This window comes from Bremia lactucae, linkage group LG3, assembly GCF_004359215.1.
Source record: "Bremia lactucae strain SF5 linkage group LG3, whole genome shotgun sequence".
Lineage (NCBI taxonomy): Eukaryota > Oomycota > Peronosporomycetes > Peronosporales > Peronosporaceae > Bremia > Bremia lactucae.
Genome location: NC_090612.1, coordinates 4174398 through 4195003, shown reverse-complemented (window position 1 = coordinate 4195003; position 20606 = coordinate 4174398). Strand labels below are relative to the sequence as shown.

The 20606-nt window shown below is 46.8% G+C and overlaps 3 protein-coding genes across 3 annotated transcripts; 2 read left to right on the top strand and 1 right to left on the bottom strand.

Moving 5' to 3' along the window:
- Positions 1-10769: 10769 nt before the first annotated feature.
- On the top strand, positions 10770-11108 carry CCR75_004271 (uncharacterized protein; the record flags this gene model as incomplete). The annotated part of the gene is made up of 1 exon (XM_067962357.1): positions 10770-11108. The coding sequence occupies one exon, from the start codon at positions 10770-10772 to the stop codon at positions 11106-11108; it is 339 nt and encodes a 112-aa protein (XP_067817566.1).
- Positions 11109-11764: 656 nt separating this feature from the next.
- Positions 11765-12187, top strand: CCR75_004270 (uncharacterized protein; the record flags this gene model as incomplete). Its single annotated transcript, XM_067962356.1, has 2 exons — positions 11765-11896; positions 11984-12187. The coding sequence occupies 2 exons, from the start codon at positions 11765-11767 to the stop codon at positions 12185-12187; spliced, it is 336 nt and encodes a 111-aa protein (XP_067817565.1).
- A 655-nt stretch (positions 12188-12842) lies between these two features.
- CCR75_004269 (uncharacterized protein) lies at positions 12843-13256 on the bottom strand (the record flags this gene model as incomplete). Its single annotated transcript, XM_067962355.1, has 1 exon — positions 12843-13256. The coding sequence occupies one exon, from the start codon at positions 13254-13256 to the stop codon at positions 12843-12845; it is 414 nt and encodes a 137-aa protein (XP_067817450.1).
- Between the last annotated feature and the right edge of the window lie 7350 nt (positions 13257-20606).

Here is a 20606-nt window from a genome sequence, read left to right as displayed (position 1 = left end):
GCCATGCCATTGTACGAACCAGTAATGATGGCGGTTGAAATGATTTTAATTCAAGAGACGCTCAATAACTTGAAGACCTAATGATAAGTTCTGGAAGAACATGGTGTCGAACTACAGCATAAGAAAATACTTTTGCTGTAGTGTGCGCATCGTCCTTAACGTGCACGGCTGCGTACTTCATACATTTCAACAACTTTTCGACAACAGTTAAAATAACTTTAAAAGTCATTGGAAACCGGAAGCCCTGTTGTATAGTCTATTGACAACACTTGCCAGCCTGCATCCGGAATTGAAATTGGCATAAGTAATCCGTTATTCTCGTTTATTATCATGCCTCCAACGTGCGCATGTTTCACAAGTTTTGACGTATTCCTTGACGTCTTCTGCAACGATTTCCAGTAATACCACCGAGCAACTCGCAAGAATGTTCTGTGATTGCCAGGATAAACGGCTATTGCCGACTCATGATATTCCGATGTCACCTTCGTTCGCAAACGGTTGGTGCATGGCAAACAAAGGCGGGTAAGCTAATTTGATGTGCGCAAAAACAACAACAATACATCTTGCTTGACAAACAATAAACTTGTTTCGAAACTTTTCCATGCTTCTTTGAACTCAGCATTTCTGGCGTAGCCTTGTTGAAGTAGCTTACGAACTTCTGGTGCAACTCGACATACGACGCTGTCATTAATGCAACAACTTGCAGACCCTCAGTCTCCTCCCCGGGCAGAGTTGGCACCGAGGGTGAACAACATAAACGTGAACCTAGTTGTTAGCAAGTCGAATTGCACTTGTGAAAGGGGATATTAGCCACCACCGAATCATCAGGTTAGCGCAAAAGCTGATCTGCTGCAACGTTTAAGCACCATCAATGTGGTGTATAGTAAATGTATACTGAGAAAAAGTGGTCAAGTAGCGAGCCAGCTTTAGATAGACTTTAGGGTGATGAAGCAGCCATGAACAGGCGCTGTTGTGAGTAAAATTTAAACTGACCACAAAGAAAATGACGCCATTTGTCTTACCCAGCTTTGATCGCAAGAGCTCTTGTTCATGAGCAGCCCATGGATCCCCAACTTCTTTGAATAGAATGTTACCGGGTGTTCATGTCCATTATGAAATTGGGATAAAACGCCGCAAACGCACGACTTAGATGCGTCAGTTGTACGAACGGGAACGGGCGTGAAAAGTTGGGTAAAGCAAGCGAAGGCGCGGCTTGTAAGGCAAACTTTAGCTTCCCGAAAGACTTTTCTTGCTCCACATTCCAGACTCACGAAGTATCCTTCTTAACAAGATGGCTCAACGGCAAAATTATATTCGCAAACTGTTCAATAAAGCGTCGATAATAACTAGCTAAACAAAGAAAACTTTGCTATTTCTAGACACAGATCCCATTTTTGAATCATTAACGGACGATCCTTTGCTAGAAACAGTGTGCCTCAAATGTAACGGGGTGTATCGTTACATGAAATTAACACTTAAAGGTTGTTAATTAATATATTATCTAAAAGGTAGATAATATTTGGAGGATATTACTTTATATAGTATTATTCAGAATTCTTATCCATAAATAGGTATAGGCCGTCATATCTACATTCTCCGCGGTCCTGTCACCGCTGGACGCGCGCAAAGAGAGAGAGAGAAGACTTTATTACATGTTTTGTATTAGTATATAATTAAGTTAGTATTAAATAGATAGAAACAAAAGAACTTAATTATATATAATACAGTTTTCATTTTACCCTCTTAAGTCTAGTTGTCTTAAGAGAAGTCTTCCTCTGCACGTACAGTGTACCTAACGTAAGGCACCACTCACAACTGAAGCAGTGTGAAGTGGACTTGTACTGAAACAGCACAAGTCGTAGTGCCCCGTTACATCAAAGCTGCACTTGCCGATGTGAGCAAAGCGTTTTTCTTGCGTAAGACGTCGAACACGATAGCAAGATGTTCCAGATGCTTGTCAAAAGAGACAGAAAAAACGCAGATGTCATCCAAGTATACCACTACGCAATGAAACTTCCCAAAAAGATCTCGCATCAAGCGCGACCAAATACAAGGCATGCCAGCAAGGCCCATCGGAGCAACGCGCCACTGGTTAGTTTCATTTGATGTACGAAACGCAGATAACTTTTTGCTATCCGGATGGATGCGCATTTGATGGTACCCTTGAGCTAAATCAATGACTGAGAAATTGCTCATACCTTCCATCCTATCGAATAACTTATCGATTCGCGGCAAAATTTTTTAAAGACGACCGACTTGGAATTGACTGAGCGAAAGTTAAACCCAACGGAACAAAATTTTGCGTTACCGGATCGAATCAATTCCGAACGGGAATCCTCGTGCCTGTTTAAGGGTCTATTTTAGAAATGCCAAGGATGTTTGACATCCAGGGCGAGTCCAAAAGCTCTAACATTCCGCATGAAAGATTCCCATCGACGAACTTCTCTAAAGCGACTGTTCAACTTGTGAAAGTAGAAAGGGAGGATGATTACTCGGCTGCGCACCGAGTTGCATGTCTATCTCGAACTCAACTAACCGATGCGGAGGTAACGAATACGTTACATTTTCGGAAATACATATTTGTAGGAATCGAGTAAAGACTAGAGCTTGTCCTTACGTGGCACTTCCGTTTCGGAAACTTCGAAAAATTTAATACGGTAAATTTTGCCGTATTGAGATGTCTTTGGTCTCTTGGAATACTCGGCAGAGGAAATGATAACCGATGAAAACTCTTCATGTTGTGGTATTTCACATCCATATAAGAAAACTTGATGCGAACGCTAATTGATGATTAGCTCATGTGCAGTGAACCAAGGCTTACCCAGAATTTAGTTATTGGAATTGTTCATTGGCCATTGAATTACAGGAACGTCAGAGTACTAATCGCCTTCAAAGTCGATGTTTGCCACACTCTTTTTTTACCTTCTTTTGTATGGTGTTAGTGCCGTCAAAGCAAGTGTCTTGGATCGTCACTTCGGAAAGGACACGCTGCAGCAACCCTGGCTTGACACGTTACATGTGGCTCAAGAATCGAGCATACTATTGACAGCACGGTTACAAGAGAGACTGCTTTGGCGATTAAGTTCTTACTGTAACGGGGTGTACCGTTACATAAATATTATTCTTATTAGAGGAATAACAAGTTTTATTTCCTATGAGAGGAAATAAATAAAGATGTACAAAATCAATGTATTTATTAATTTTGACTCAAAAAGTTCCAATATTACCAAATTCGGCAATATTGACGCAGTAAGTCATTAGCTTTGTTGATTGGTTGAATTAAGTTTAAATCAATTCCCCATTGTTAAAAGACACGATTGTGCGGTGCGCAAGTAGGCGCCATACATAGTTGTTAATATAGTAAAGGCATAAGTAGATAGAATATCGTAACGTAGGAGCTTACTATATTACTACAGTTTTACTTTCTCTGTAGTACAAAGCCTCAGAACTAACTGTTGGTAGCTAAGACTCCTCAACTACCTGTAATCCTCCTCTGCACGTCGTGTACGTGAAGTAACCGAGCCTCCCCACCTTCACTATTATCAGTGTAGGATGTCGAGTACTGCTAACGGTACAAGCAAAGGGGGCCCCGTTACACCTAGTAGCACTTCATAGTCCGTTTAACGACCCACGCGCGTTCCATCCAACATGGACATGTTAGATGAAGACGAAAGGAGCTTTTAAGTCCCCCCAGAAGGCTATCACGCAACGCGTGAGAAGTTTCCTTATTTGAGTGACCTTGAATGGAGAGCGATCGAATTAATGAGTTCGGTCGTAGACAGGCCAGCCGTTGGCGCCATGCTATTCACTCTGAACACAGATGAACAACATGCACCCATAGCCGAATTCATACAATACGAACTTGACGGGGCCCAAGAGAAAGTAGCCTTGTTCCATCTGCAAGGCTCTCAAAACGGGGAGGTGTTCAGAGTACAGGTAGATCAAATGTTACATTTGCTGAGACAGATGCTGCTAGCGGGCTGACGCTTTCACGTCGACTCGAAAGCTTAGAGATAGAAATCACTAAGTTTAAGACAGTTGAACGCAACTTACTTTTAAGATGGTTCGTCGAAAAAGACGACGCCAATGAAGCTCGCCGTATCAGTGATAATGTGATGAAACCGAGCCGGACGTGCCAAATCTTGGGCCATGGGGCTCAAGCTTCACCACTCATTAGTTTTTAGGTCGTTTGAAGCTCTTAAGACCCGGCCAGACAAACATGAGCCGCCACGTGCCGAATTCAGGGCTTAAGCCGAGGTCCTGTATTTGAAGCGGGGCAAGCGTGACATTCACTCTTCTGCCCACCCACATACACGATACCTGGTCCGTTGTATCGTGAATCATCCGATTGATGAACACACGCGTTCATAAACGGTCTCACAGACGGTCCTGTGAAGACCCACCTGTTCCGGCTCGAATTAGAGATGCTTGAGTAAGCGATCTCAAAAAAAAAACGGAATATGTAACGGAACAGGAGGACTTCAGCCTGAACAGGCTTTCATCCACTCGGTGCTTATTGTCCACCGAGTCAACATCAAAAAGGAGGTTGAAAACCCATGGATCTCTCATATGAAGAGAGCGAGACCCCCCGCTCTTCAAGTCACAAACGACTGCAAAAATGCAATCGCTGTCAAAACTTGTGGGGGGGGGCAATTAGCCTATGGAATGTAGTGCCCCACGCCCGGTGCCCACAAACACTGAACGAAATGATCGACCTTCCACTAGGACAGCGGAGGACGCGGATCCGACGCTGTTGCGAAATCGTACCAGCAAGGCAGATCGTCAAGAAACGGTCGGGGTTGAAATATGATCGAACTAGTGATCCAGCAACGTCAAAGTAATTTGCAGGCCTTTTGACGAAAGTTGCTCCTCACACACAAATATTGTGTGTAACCGCCCCAGGGGGAGACGTCAACCTCATCACCCTGAAAATTAGAGTGGGAAATAAATTGTCACTAAAATTCCTACTCGATTATGAGGCGTCGAATTAATTCATCTGACGCCAATCGCGAGAAGATCGTAGGCTCAAATTCGTTGAGCACGATACCCATCTTACGAGAATGACAGTGCGCCTAGCAGCAGGCGCATCTGTAACGGATAAGAAACGTGTAGTTGGTATCCAATGTACGTTGAAGGGTAGACAGTACGATGATGATTTCATCGTACTAGATTTGGATGACAAATTTGATGTCATCCTTGAATTACCATGGCTCAGGGAGTACGAGCCATGTATAAATTGGCAGTATCAAGCCTTGACGATGCCCATCTCTTATTCAACAGATGGCCGATTGGTAAACGCCCACAAGCTTGTGGATGTCCTATAAGTGAGTGCGATGGACTCACTTGTGGTTCGGTCGTCTGCATGACTGCACAAGACCTCATGAATACTTAACACACTGTGAAGGTTGATCCCGACGGCTGTGCATAAACACAGGCAGCGTCGAAGGTACATCATTGTGACGTGGACATAGTTCTTATTCCCGCAGACTCTTGAAGTTTATCCTCTCAAATTTTATTTTGAGGAGTATCCTCTTCAGCTACCTCTAGCAGCGACTGCGCAACCATAGCGAGATCCTCTACGACTGACTCTCCAGTCGTCCTAGGACTTACGCACTATCTCTTATAGACAGGCGTTAAAGATAGCCCATAATGGGAACGTCTTTACGTCTTTACGTCCGCCTAAAGCGCCGAGTATGCCAACTCTGAGGCCTTACCGCGCAGGTGCGACATGGCGTACGAGACCATCCGACTGTCGTCTCGATGGGCTGCACCAGACCGCGTTGCTTCACCGCCAATGGCCAGTAGAAATCGTGTGCTCTGCAGTTCTATCGAAATTGGGCGGGTCCATCCGAATGGGCCTCGGCTTATGCGGTCGGGCGGAGAGAATCTCAACAGTTCTGTTCAAAGCCTCGCTCCGAGCCTCCCCTCGCCTAAGCTCATCCTGAGTATGAGTGACGGACTCCGCCGCAGCATGGCTCTGTGCCTCGGACGCGGCTCTTCGTTGTCCGAGCACGAAAGCCTCAAACTGCTCAGGATTTTTTTTCAAAAGCCTGACCAGGGGCTTGTTCACCAAGTCCCTGAGTCAAGTGCTCTGCCACCCCCTCTTAATGTTTGGAGAGGTGGGAGAAATGAGCCCAATCGATATTGAAGCTCATCCTCACTGACACGCTCAAAGAGATGAGTCGTGGAAAGGACTACTAGTGCAACCAAGTGTAGGTGGGCGCTACTTGAAGCTGCAACGCAATACAAGCCCACACCTTCTCGCACAGTGAGGAAGCTTTTAACCGCCTTATCCCACGTGTAGTGAAGTAGTTTGCAGGCGGGCACGTCGTATTGCGGCCACGCTCTACTTAGACACACACCCTAGCACAGCGAGGAAGCGGTTAAACCTAGTTCTCTTGCGTGCAGTGAAATAGTTGTGGTGGGCGCGCAAGCGACCTCACCCAACACACTAAGTACTCTGGTTAAGTGTCGCCACGAGAGCGGTAATCCGTCTCCTCGTGCGCACTTACCAAGTAGGAAGTAGTTTTAAGACTGATTTATATTTAATAGAATTAAATACAAATACCTATTTTTACCAATTAAAATGTTATCTCTATAGATATCATTTAATATGTATTGCGAGCGTATCTTTATAGATACCTCGCGTAACTGATGACGCTAGCCGTCATCATGGATGACGCTGGGCGTCATCCCTCCTAATGTGAATGCACCCATGTGCATCACATCCACAAGGGTTGGTCACAAATGTGCACCACACCCGAGTGTTGGGTCTAATTACTATTATTTAGTAATTGACCATCCCCTTAAGTACCAAATGTACTTAATGGGGACTGTGTAACATTAGGGCAACTCTAGCCCGTTACACCATCCCCCTCTTTAAGAACGAATTTACATTTTTAAATTTGTCAAAAAGGAGCGAGGAACTGCGAGCAGCTTCACGCGCGCTAGTTCACTCTATCACTCTAGCGACCTATGTTGATATACACGGCGCCACAGATGCAACCGAAAAGGGGCAATGTTGGTGGGTCGTCTGCGAAGTCGCCCACTCAACCTCGCACTAAGCGCACGCACCGCGTTAACAAGCCGCAGCGTCTAATGCCTTAGTCGACACGCCGACAGCTACTGCTGCTGTCGCGTTAACAGGGCTAAGGATCCATCCCACTTTTTTTTTAACAGTGACGATGTTGATCCGTCGCTCACTGTTGACTACAATGAGTCGACGCCGTTGCCATCACCTCAAAGTAATGACGCGGAGACGGAGAAGGCGAAAAACTATCAGCCGACCGACTCCTCCCACCACGAACAGGACTCGGAGAGCGAGGGACATCACGCGATTAACGCAGATCCCTCAGCATTATCCGCTCAAAAAGGCCCAAGCTCGGAGTATTCAGGCCTTCATAACCTGTTTGCTCGAACATCAACGAGATCCGAGGTCAGTCGCAAGACTTGACCCTCGAGATCCGCAATACGTCGTTCAGCAGCGATTAACGCATGTGACTGAACGGACGAAGGTAAGGCAGCCGCGAGTAGGTGGGCGAGATCGCCACTCCTATCGGGCGCCACCTGCACTGATGGATGCGGGTGGGAATCAACGCTTCCTTGTTGGAAGGTTGCTTGCCCACCGCTCCGTGAGGCAAGGGTATCAGATCCTCGTCCAATGGAAAGGTTACCCGAAGAGTTTTGACTCTTGGGAACCGATCGATACCCTACGTATTGATGTGCCCGGCTTGGTGGCTGCCTATGAAAAGGACCTCCAGCTGAGGCCTCTTCGCTAGTCTCAAATGGACTAGCAGATGCAGAGTTGTGAAAAGTTGTATATGACTACTCTTACCTTAACATTTTCATAATGAAGCGGCTCAAAAAGCATACTTCTCAAACGTTCGTCATTGATATCTAGCCATCGCTCGGAATCTTTCCACGTCTTGGAGCTCCAGAGATTTCATTTTTTGAAAAAAATAATGTAATAAATAGGGGGTACAGTACCACCCATGATTTCTTACACATGCAAGCGGGCGAAATTAATTCGTTGCGACCGCTGTTTCATCGCATCGGAATTCGGATGAATGCGGCGCAACAATTCCGCCTCGTATTGGTCGGGCGTTTCATTTTAAAGCAACGCAACACGACCGGGATCGGGAAAACACGCCCAAGCGAATTTCCCTGAGCCCTCCAAGAATTAAAGACGTCATAATAATTATGTGCGTCTACAAGAGCGCGCTCTAGGAGCGACGCTCTTGGCCCGTTTAGACGAGGCCATTTAGATGGAGGGGCATCAGTGATATGCCACCCGTCACATAGCCACGTTAAAAACGACTGGGCTCGTGACACCGACTAAGCACATTAATATGTCGTCGCCGGAGCTTTAGGCTCAGAATCCTCTATGTCAGAGCCATTATGGATAATGGTCTGAGAATATGGCGTTGTGGTTATACCCAAAGAAGAAGTGGCTGCGCCTTTATGGGCAGCGCTCTCATTAATCGTCGCTGCGCCATCCAGCGCAGACGACGAGACAGCATTCGTAAATGTTGCTGTCTCCATGTTGTGAGCCATGAGAGAAGTTTGGATGGGCAATATTGCGCCATCATCCTTCCTCATGACTCGTTTACCTCACCCGGCGACGCTCGACTTACAGTCGGCGTCACCATCGGTCTCCTTAGACGGATGGGTATGTGACCTCATTTGGGTCTACATACTCTTTCAGACGACCCACGTAAAATACGGGGTGCGTCTTCATATACGAAGGAAGGGTGAGCCAATAATTTAGGTATCCAACCTCTACTTCCGTAAAGGGCCCAATGAAATGCGGCAACAACGTCGTAGTACCACTAGGTAGTACAGATATAGCATTCTTAGGTAGCCCACTCTGAGGCCTTACCGCGTAGATGCGACATGGCGTACAACACCACCCGGCTGTCGTCCTCGATGAGCCGCATTGCTCCACGGCTAAAAGCCAGTGGATAATCGTGTGCGCTGCAGTTCCATCGAACTTGGGCTGGTCCATCCGAATGGGCCTCGGCTGATGCGGCCGGAAAGAGAGCATCTCAATAGTCCTGTTGAGAGCCTCGCTCCGAGCCTGCTCATGCCTCAGCTCATCCTGAGTCCGAGTGACGGACTCCACCGCAGCATGGCCCTGTGCCTCGAACGCGGCCCTCCGCTGTCCGAGCACAAATGCCTCAAACTGCTCCAACTGAGCAACATGTTGCTCAGGAGGACTACCCAGGAGCCTGGCCAGGGCTTGTTCACCAAGTCCCTGCGCCATTAGCCCTGCCACCTCCCGATGATGTTCGGAGAGGTGGGGAAAATGAGCCCAATCAATGTTGAGGCTCATCCTCACGTACACACGCAGAGATGCGGGTCGTGGGAAGGATTTCAAGTGCTACCAAGTGTAGGCGGGCACGTCGTAATGCGGCCACGCTCTACTTAGCACACACCCTAGCACAGCGAGGAAGCGGTTTGCACCTGCTTCTCTTGCGTGCAGTGAGGTAGTTGTGGTGGGCGCGCAAGCGACCTCACCCAACACACTAAGAACTCTGGTGAAGTGACGTCACGGGAGCGGTAATCCGTCTCCTCGTGCGCACTTACCAAGTAGGTAGTAAATTTCAGACTGATTTATATTTAATAGAATTAAATACAAATACCTATTTTTACCAATTAAAATGATATCTCTATAGATATCATTTAATATGTATTGCGAGCGTATCTTTATAGATACCTCGCGTAACTGATGACGCTAGCCGTCATCATGGATGACGCTGGGCGTCATCCCTCCTAATGTGAATGCACCCATGTGCATCACATCCACAAGGGTTGGTCACAAATGTGCACCACACCCGAGTGTTGGGTCTAATTACTATTATTTAGTAATTGACCGTCCCCTTAAGTACACCAAGTGTAATCAACGGGGATTGTGTAACATAGGGGCAACTTTAGCCCGTTACAATACATGTTTTGTATCAGTATATGATCAAGTAAGTATAAATAGATAGAAACAGAAGATCTTAAATATGCTAAGTACAGTTTACTTTTAACCAGTGTACGTGAAGTGACGTGAGGCACCACTCGCACTGAAGCAGTACAAGTCAGCAATGCCCTGTTACACTTGTAGTATACTACGATGCACGGTGTAAAGTTGTAGCGCGTGCTCGAATCGTTTGACCTTTTGCTAATTTATTTGAAATTTGAGACATAATTGGCTGGAAGTTTATGAGTGGGTTCGCTTAGGAAAATGGGCCTTTCGGAAGTCAGACGTGTAAACAAACAATCAATAGGAAACAATCTTATTGCTTGATTGGCGTTATTCGTACTGAAGCACATCACACATGCGACTAGATGCAGTATCAGATCAGGTTCCTCCGGATGTTTACCCACGTCACTAGGGAGGAAAAATAACCAGGAAAAGGCCTGGAGAAGGGCATTAAAAAGGAAGTGAGAATCAATTATAGCTACAGATACCGCTGCTGCCTGCTTGCCATCCTCCTTTGCTTCACAATTTAATCGATTTAGATTCATGCTACATTCTTGTTGACACAATCCCATGCCGCTGATCAAGCAGCTGATTATAAAGTTCCATTTTGGAAAAGTATGATAGCTACTACTTGTGGGTGCCAAATTCTGCTTGCTGTTAGAACAAAGGCAGTCGTGCCAGCTCGCCTCTTAGGCTACGAGCTAGTCGGGTTATTTCTTTATTAATGAGCTTTTTCTCCCTTTCTTTAGACAAGATGCTTTATTTTTCTCAGAGATAGAGGGTCAGATTCTCTACAGTCTGCATGCACCGCATCTATTGCAGTGGTGCGTCAGTGCTTCGGATCTGCACCACTCGTCAAATATTCACATCAAAATTTCCACCATCGTCGATGCGTCTTTTTTTAATTGTGATAGCGCCGCTTGTTGCTACATTGGTAGTGGCCGGCACTGGATTCACAAACCTAAAGGAGAATGCCAAAGCTCGTGTCTTTAGGGGATCGACTCCTGCCATCGGACCCGCTGATCGTCGATTGGCACCCAATGGCATGATTCATGAGTATTTGAAGGACAGCCACCGCAGTAAGAAAGACAAGGACCGTCGTCGCCGCTATTTTCTCAACCATTTCTCCATGTTTGGGTGATACAAAAACCCTGTACGCCTTTAGTATCTTTATCGAATAAAAATGAAACAAATTCCTGTTTGTACTTATTAAACGGTCTCCATTTGCAATTGCGGTCGTGTAAGGATGCTCTCCCGTAGAGACTCCTTGCTGTCGCTGTATCTCAATTACGTCTTCCATTGATGCTCTCGTTGATGCAGAAGATCTTGATGAGTCCAAATTGACCATACAAGGTGCGCTACTGGAGCGCGTATCGCAATTGGTGAAGGAACACAAAAGCAAACGAAGACAACGCTTTTGATTTAATGGCGCGATGACATCGAGTCCTCAAGTAGTAGAATCTATTGACCATTTTGCCTCTTTAAGCTAGAATATGAGCACAAAAGACTAGATACAAAGTGGAAAGATGCAAAAGCATTGCATAAGAGAGTACGCTTTACGAACAGGGAATCAATTGAAGCAGTTGGAAAGGATGTGAACGACCTCGCCCGTACAAAGAAACTGTTGTAGTATGCAACGCGGCTTTTAAACAATTTTCGTCTAAAAAAGTGGCTTGGATTAGACCGCTCGCAGTCAGAAGTTTGTACACGGATTAAAGCGCTCATTGTGTCGTTTACGGATAGTTCGAATGCGTATGTGATGGCGTACAAACAGACAAGAGCTAAGTGACGTATGCAATGGTGGGCACTGAATCATGGCTACTGAAGGACAAAGTCATTGGCTGGAATTTACACGCTTGTGCAGGGATTCTCTTCTCCTCGAGTACTAGAACAGGGTTTTGCTATTCTCAAAACGCAGCAAGTCACGCAGTATGGGCATACTTGAGCGAAGTGAAGAAGGGGGGCTGTCAAGACTCAAACTTGATGAAAAAAAATGCGTTATCTTAAAGGTCCCAGGTACAGGCACTCGAGGCACAACAGAACAAATTGCGGCAACAGCATCAAGAAGTGGAGTTGTGGAAAGTGCACAGTAGTAAAGAGGCATTAAAGCGGCAAATGCGGCTATTTGATAATCTGCAGCATGCTGACAAGGCTTGTGGCGATGTCAAAGATGCAACTTCTATGCCTATACTCACTTCTATGTTGAATCCTACCCGATGAAGTTGCAATGTACTGTCAACTTGCTTAGTACGATCATCGCGAATGACAGCTTTATCATCAAAACGTTTTCCCACACATCACTCAAGAAATAGAATCCTTTGCCGACTAATTAAATAACCTCCGTTTTTTTCAATTTTTCAAGTGTCTTTTCAGTAATTGGTCCTGAGCCCCAGTCTTTATTCATAAAAAACCGCGACAGTCCCCATTTTACGTCACAAGTCGCATTCAGACAATCGCTCCATACATAATATTTCTCTACTCGACAAAAGTGGCCCTATAATTCAAAATTTGTCAAACTCTGCAAAGCAGTATTCGGTTTAAGATCTGACGACTGCACTTAAATACATAGATTTTTAATTGCGCACGCAACTTTTCGCTACTTTCTTATTGCACCGAATTTATATCTACCGTGAAGTCAATCTGGATTTTATTTAATTGTTCTCAATCTCGATCCACATGGTTTTCATGTCGCACGTTCATAACTTTATCGCCAAGTTTCAGCCCATGAGACGCTTTCGGCCAGAATTCTTCGTGTGGAATAACTAAACGAGACGGAACCCACCCAGACTGGGGCAATTGTAAAAACGTTTTAAGCGCTGGCAAGATTTCGTACGTCCATCGATCATTTTCTGGAGACCATGTGAAACCGAGCTCCTTAAGCTTTATCACGCAATGTCATCCTGTCGTACGTGCCTCGAGAGCGTATGCTAGCGACAATTGAACCCAGACGGATTCCTTGCGTCGCTTTTGGCCACGGACTTTTGTTTGGCACAGTAAAACGATCAGTTACATTGCGGTGTCCGATTTCGCGATTGAATGTTTTTAAAGCTGGAAAAATCTGTGTCCCATATACGAATTTCCAGCATTTTCGGCCACGCCATATTCCTTTCCGGGACAACAAATCTCGCTGCAATGTCGCAGTGGCGATTTCACTTAATCGTATTAACGATGGCAGCACCGGCACATTCCACTTATGTTGCCGTATATCCCAAGGGAAGTCAAGCGCTTTTACCTCTTTGACCGCAACGACCGCAAATTCGTGCAGTATCGACCTAAAGGATACCGCCATGCCTTTTTGGGGCCATTGCGTGAATTTCAAAGGCACAAGTATGTGCTTCTTCTGAGTCAGAAAAGTGTGCAAACTTGGAGCAACTATTTTGATCCATTCACCCGCGCTGTACACTTTAATTCGGGCAGGTTTGACTTGTCGTGGTGGCAAAGGTGACTTACAAGTATTGAAAAGTGTTGTACCCTTCACTTTGAAGTGCATGTGCACCACGAAAGCAACGGAGCATCTTGTGACGATAACGATCTAATTTGAGTCGGTAATTTAAAGTACTGAAGCTGAAATTCCAAAAAAGTTGCTGGCATCTTCAATATAGGTCTCATTTACCTATATTTTAGACTTTGTGGTTTGGACTCAAAATTGGCTCATTTTAATGTTCTGATGCGTAAGCATGACGGCAGAAGAGCTTTACTCGATCTTTATCAATCACTCACGTATTCCGCAGATAATGTAAGCAGCAATCATCTATTACGCTAAATTATCGTACTTTTGATCGATTTGGTGTAACGGGGCACTACGACTTGTTGTTGAAGTAGAACGACTCGTGATAATGAAGGAGCGCGACCCATGATGTGAAAGGGCGCGACTAGTGATAAAGGTACGCGACTTTCGTAAAACGGACGAGTAATGACACGAAACCTACGCAGAAGAAACTGAAAGTAACGGACCCAGAATTAACTAGGATTAAAGGCTCAAATACATTTAGTTCTCAATTACCATCCAAGTCTCAAGAAGCAAACAACAGGTCATGAGCCCAAGCGACAACGACTCGACTCCCCACCAGCAAACCCCGGCACGCGACGTCGCCGGGACGGACACTCACGCACAAAACGTGGTTGCTGACCCGTCCGGGATGCGCGAGGAGACGCGATCGGCTTTGGACGCGTCCGAAGCCCAAGAGAGCGCGAGTCGTATTTCTGATGCGAGCTCTGAGCGGATGTTCGGCTTGAAGGACTCCTCGAAGGGATGGCACAACAACAAGATCAATTTGCGGCAAACCAGTTGAAGATGCAAGATCAGATGAGTCGCCGCGCCGATGCTGCTCCCACGCATCCTTCCGAGCACTTTTCAATGGTTCAAGCGCGTTCACCGACTTCATCAGAGCGCGGGACCGTCGGATGAGGAGGGGCTCACTAGATGAGCCCATGCAGAATGCCGTGCCGCCTTTAACGCCATGCATGCCGCCGCCTAATCAGCCGCCGCAGCAAGTAAACCAGAATCAGCCACCGAGATCGTCGCAGAATTTTGCGCCGCGTGAAGATTTTGGGTTAAAGATACCTAAGCCTCGGGACCTGGACTGGCCCGGCTTTGCCAAGTTTACGGGTAAGGAGACATACCCAGGCGTGGGTGCCGACTTCAAGGCGTGGGGTATGCGTTTCTTACAACGACTCGGTGCAGCCCAGCTGATGAGCGGAGGTGATTGGCCAGAAGAGTTTAAGGTCCTCGCGCTGAGTGGTAAGCTGGATGGAGCGGCACTCAGCTATTACGAGAAGATGCTGTCGGTGTGGTCGTCGGTGTCGAACACACTCGAACCCGTCCTGAACAGCATGCTGTTGCTGTACATGACGCCGATTCCATCTACTAAAAGGAATTGAGCTAATGATAAGCGAAAAGGATCAAAACAAGACATGGCCCGAGCACTACCAGTACCTTGTGTACGTGGCAGAACGGTTGGGTAACTCGGAGCAGAGTGTGCTAGAATGCTTATGCAAGTCGGCACCCTCGCACATTCAAACCGCGATGTTAACTCGGATGAACGCGCAACGACCTGATTACCTTGTACAAGCTGCTGAGCTTGTTGCGTTCGCGATTGATTTTGAAATCAGCATGAAGAAGACGAATAGCGGAGGAGGCCGAGACCGAGCTTAACGATGAAGCCGCGCGCTAGGAGTTCGCTACCCCGGCGGTGGACGAATCGACCAAGGAGGGCGAGAAATTAAAAAAAGTAGATACGTTGCACGGGTTGGAAGTGCCGATTCTTGCAAATGTTATGGCTGTGGCGAGGCTGGTCATATTAAGGCCAACTGTCCCAAAAAAAGCGACGCCAATTCGGTTTCGAGCCGGGTTGCGTTAGCCATTGGGACCGGTACGACAGCTGACTCTGACTCGTGGACCCTGGACAGCGGTTCGAGCGTGCGCCTTGTGAAAGATGCGATGATGTTGAAGAACGTGAAGGATTACGATCATTCATGTCGCGCGGCAAACAACACGATGCTTCGAGTGATCAAAGTGGAAACGGCCGAGCTGAAGACGGCGGTCAATGGAAAAGAGGTTATCGTGGACCTCACCGAGGTCTACTACGCTGAAAACCTTGCTGACAACATCATCAGCTATGGTTTATTGGAGGAACGTGGTGTGTTCCTCGTGCGAGAAGGCAGCCAAAGTTATGTGGTGCGCCAAGAGGACAAAAGGAAGATATTCGAGGTCTTCCGCCGCAACAATGTCCTGACTATTGACGTCATGGGTGAGAGCACAACAGATGCACGAGTACGAGTGGTCAACTTAGTCGTGCAAGAAGGTTTGGACGGAATAGATGAAGCAGTCACGGATACAACACTGCTGGAGTTGCACCGAAGACAGGGTCATCTTTCCCACGATACTATCGTACGCATGGCCGACTCGGCAGGTTCAGGTATCCGGTTGACCGACCGATCGAGGCCAAATTGTTTGACTTGCGCACAGGGCAAGCAGAGCAAGAACAACCAGTCCAAGAAGGACACAGGAAGGAATACACCGATCGACAAGCTCGGGGGTGTTATCGGTAGCGACAATGACTCCGAAGGACCGTCGTGGCAATCGATACCTCATTAACTTCGTCGACTACTCAACGAATTACGTGCGCGTTTTCGTCGCCAAGAACAAGATTGAGGCGACAAAGAATTTTGAGCATTTTCTACTCTATTTTGAGAAAAGATTTAATTGCCGCATTCATGTGTTGCGCACGGACGGTGGAAAGGAGTACGTTAACGTCGACCCGTTTTGCAGGTCAGCTGGAGTAAGGCGTCAAATCAGCGAGGCCGATAATCAAGCATCAGAAGGAAAAGCTGAGCGAATGCACAGAACTATCCTAAACATGGCAAGATGTATCCTGTTTGCGAGTGGCCTACCCCAGTTTTTTGGGGGCGACGCCGTCGAGTATGCAGCTTACGTATTAAATCGGAGCTCGTGCAGTGCCAACCCGAAGCGGATGTCACCGCTAGAGATGTTGACAGGCAAGATATCTAATCTGGCGGACATGGTGACTTTCAACAGCCCATGCTCAACGTTCAGGGACCCCGGAAAGAAATCGTGGAAGACGAGATCCCAGGTTGGCATGGCCATTGGAAAGAACGATGAGACTAAGGGTTTCAGGGTGTACATACCAAAGAAGAGGGCTGTTATTACAACGCAGCACATCCGCAACGTCGAGACACTTAACAGCAAGCAGAACGTCTAGCTACAGGCACAGCTTGAGCGAGAAGACCCTATGCTGCGGCGCGATATGTCAGATCTCGACGATGCCGCGAAGCGGAAGGAGCCCGACGCAGTAATTTTGCTGCCATCGAAACGAGCGTCAGCTAAGACGAAACATGACTCTGCCGAGTCAACAAAGAACGCAGTCAAGTCAGAGAGGAAATGTTCTGAAGAAGAGAAGGAACCTGATGTGAGCAAGCAATAGACGGACCTAAAAGAAGCGGAAAGCGGGGACGAGCTACTACCCGCGGAAGAGCAAACGCGAACTAGGATGCAAACCCGAAATATGGGTGACAAGCACGTACCAGTGAGTCGAGTGAGAGCGATCAGTCTCAAAGATCCAAAAAACTATCGTGAGGCGATGGAAGACCCTCGAGTCAAGCAGTGGGAAGAGGCTATGTGTACGGAGATTGAAGCGTTAGAGCACAACGATACCTGGGAAGTTATTCAAAACCATGCGATTCCAAGTTGCTGCACAGTAAATGGGTATACAAGTTAAAGGTGCATGCAGACGGTTCTATCGAACGATTCAAGGCAAGGCTTGTGGCGCGCGGAGACGAACAAGTGTATGGTGTTGATTACACCTACACCTTCTCAGCTGTGATGATATCTGGCAAGGTGATACTTGCTGTGTCAGGGATATAAGGGGTACCTGCACGACACGGCGATGTGTCGAGCGCTTATGTTAGAGCGGAAAAAGAAGATGACTTGGAAATTCTACTCCATATTCCACAGGAAATAAATATAGATTCCAAGTTGCTACGAAAACATGGCGTGAAGGACAAGAGGCAGCTCGCACTAAGACTCAAGAAAGGTCTATATGGCTTTAAACAGTCGGGCCGGCTGTGGAACATGATGCTTCACAACATCTTAATGTCGCTGGATTTCAGTCAGTGTTATACAGACAGTTGTCTCTACATAAATACTGAGATCGACGGTAAAAACGCTCGTGGGGATCTACGCGGATGATGTTCTGGTGACTGGAACGGACGTAAAGAAGGTCGACAACTTCTTCAACGACATGCAAGTCATTGAGCTGAAGGATCTCGGCGTGGTAACCAAGTTTCTTGGAATCGCGTTCAATCACAGCTCCAAGACCGGATGGGCACTAGATCAAGAAAGCACAATCGACGAGATGCTCGACAAATTTAGACTTAAAGATTCGGCAGCAGTCAGAGTACCAATACGTGGAGAAGACGGATACGAAGAAATAACCCTGCTACCGTCTGGTGGCAGTGGCTCGACACAGAGACCGACTGTACAGACGTTTCAGTCGCTGGTGGGCGGTCTGCTATGGATCGCCCGATGCACACGCCCGGACATTGCTTTTGCTGTACACCGAGTGACGCGGCGTTCGCACGCGCCAAATGAAGGCGATTGGCGTTTGGCAAAGAAGATAGCAAGTATTTGAAGGGCACAAAGGGACTCAAGCTCATAATGCACGAAGAAAAGGACGCAATAAAGGACAACGGCGTGTTGGCCGAAGCTTACGGTGATGCCGACTACGCCGCAGATAAAACTGACCGGAAGTCAGTCAGCGGTGGTGTGTTGATGGTGGCCGGAATTGTGGTGGGATGGCTATGCAAGAAGCAGAAGTGTGTCGCCTTATCAACGATGGAAGCCGAGTTTGTGGCGGCTTCACAAACCGCTGCTGAAATGATGGGTATCATTGAACTGCTTAAGGAGATTGGCGTATCGGTTCAGCCTGGTTCAACATTACATGTTGACAATCAAGCAGCCATCGCTCAAATCAAGGGCGAGGACACGTCTGGTCGAGCAAAGCACATTGATGTGAGATTTAAGTTCGTAAAAGATTTGGAAACAAAAAAGATGCTAAAGGTGCAGTACTGCGAATCCAAGAGTATGCGCGCGGACATACTGACCAAGACCCTCCCAGCGCCGCGACTTAGTCAGCTTCGCCGACTTGTGATGCTTTCAGGGTAAGTATGGCCGCTTGGGAAGGAGTGTTGAAGTAGAACGACTCGTGATGTTGAAGGAACGCGACCCATGATGTGAAAGGGCGCGACTAGTGATAAAGGTACGCGACTATCGTAACGGACGAGTAATGACACGAAACCTACCCAGAAGAAAGTGAAAGTAACGGACACAGAGATAACTAGGATCAAAGGCTCAAATACATTTAGTTCTCAATTTACCATCCAAGTCTCAAGCAGCAAACAACACTTGTACTGTTTCAGTACAAAGTCTACTTCGCACTGCTTTAATTGCGAGTGGTGCCTTACGTTAAGTGATTACACTGTACGTGCAGAGGAAGACTTCTCTTAAGACAAGTAGACTTAAGAGGGTAAAATATGAAAACTGTATTAAATATAATTAAGTGTCTCTTGTTCTATCTTTGTAAATGCTAACTTAATTATAATCTAATACTAAGCATGTAAATGAATTCTTTAGTCTGCGGAATAAATAGATATAATGGCCTAATCCTATTTATGGATAATTTTTATAAATATTACTGTATAAAGTAATATCCTCCAAAAATTATCTATCTTTTAGATGAAATATTAATTAACAACCTTTAAGTGTTAATTACATGTAACGATACACCCCGTTACATCACTCTCCCCTGAGCGACAATCACTCTGATGTCATTGAATGGAGTGGTCGCTATGTGACCACTACATTTTTTTTTTTAAAACGATGTTGATTGGTCAGATCCATCATTTTAAATTCCATCGCATGAAGTATCAACTCATGCGGGGTGACGATATTGTTGCGCCTTCGGCTGCGGTTCGTGCAGCCGCGGGTGACGCACTATTATCTCTTGCGGCAGACGGAACGTCTGCCGTAGTGTCTTCCACTCGCACAACACTAGATGTTCCGAGTGCACGTGGTGATTTACCACGTGGATACGACCCCTCTTTGGAGGTCGACTACGAGTGCGAGTCGGATGAAGTGGCCGACTCGGGGAGCATACAGTCGCCTGATATCCGTCAGGCGGCTGACTATGAGCCTTCAAATGAGAGGGTTCATTCTGACAGACGTGTAAATAGTCTATTTGGATCCGACGATGAGGATGATCCCTCATCGCCCGTACGATCTCCCATTCGGTCACCTGCACGTGTCTCTGTGCAAGGTGACGACGATGGCGTAGGCCATCGTAAGAAAAGTTCTTGTGGTACCCCTGCTTCAGTGGGTACCACTCAAGGGAGTGAAGACAGTAAAATGTCTCGTCTCGCCCCTGAAAAGAAGCTGTGGCTTTTTCTAGAAAGGCTTATCAATAGCTTGTCTGGAGAAACTACTCCTCACAATAAATATCCCTTTTTTATTGCGACAAAGCTACATTGCCTTGATCCCAGCGCGAAGAACTTTCGCGCTGAGGAAGATTTCTATCTCGATGCTTTTCTTAAGCATCGATGGTTTAGTGGCAATAATAAGCGAGATAAAGTCTCGCTTATGCAAGCTTGGAGTGCGTTCATTCGCAATGTCAAAGACATTGGACGCAAAGCTTGGCTTCAAATACTTAACGCGAATCGCGTTAAATTTGAGAAAGAACTCCAACCGGTGCAAAGTATAAATTGCATCGGTTGTCACGTGAGGCTGGGCTTCCATGCCTCACGTGGGGTGACCCCTGTCCGTGTTGTGTAGACAACTTGAAGAGGGTAAAAGGGGATGTCTATTCCCTTTCTTGCCGTAAGGAAGGGCTCGCATCTCGATTGAGATGCGTGACGCGATTGACGTTTTGCAATCGATTTACAGGCGCCAGGGGCGCGTGTTTTCCGATGGGCCTTCTGAACCATCGGGTGGGTCTCGTCATACTGACGGACGAGGCCCTCAACGTCAGCAATCAGCTGGGAACGAGGCTCCCAGCTGTCATGTGAAGGTAGATAACCACGCCAGCGAACAAGATAACTCGTTCGCTGCCCCTTCACATCACGGTGG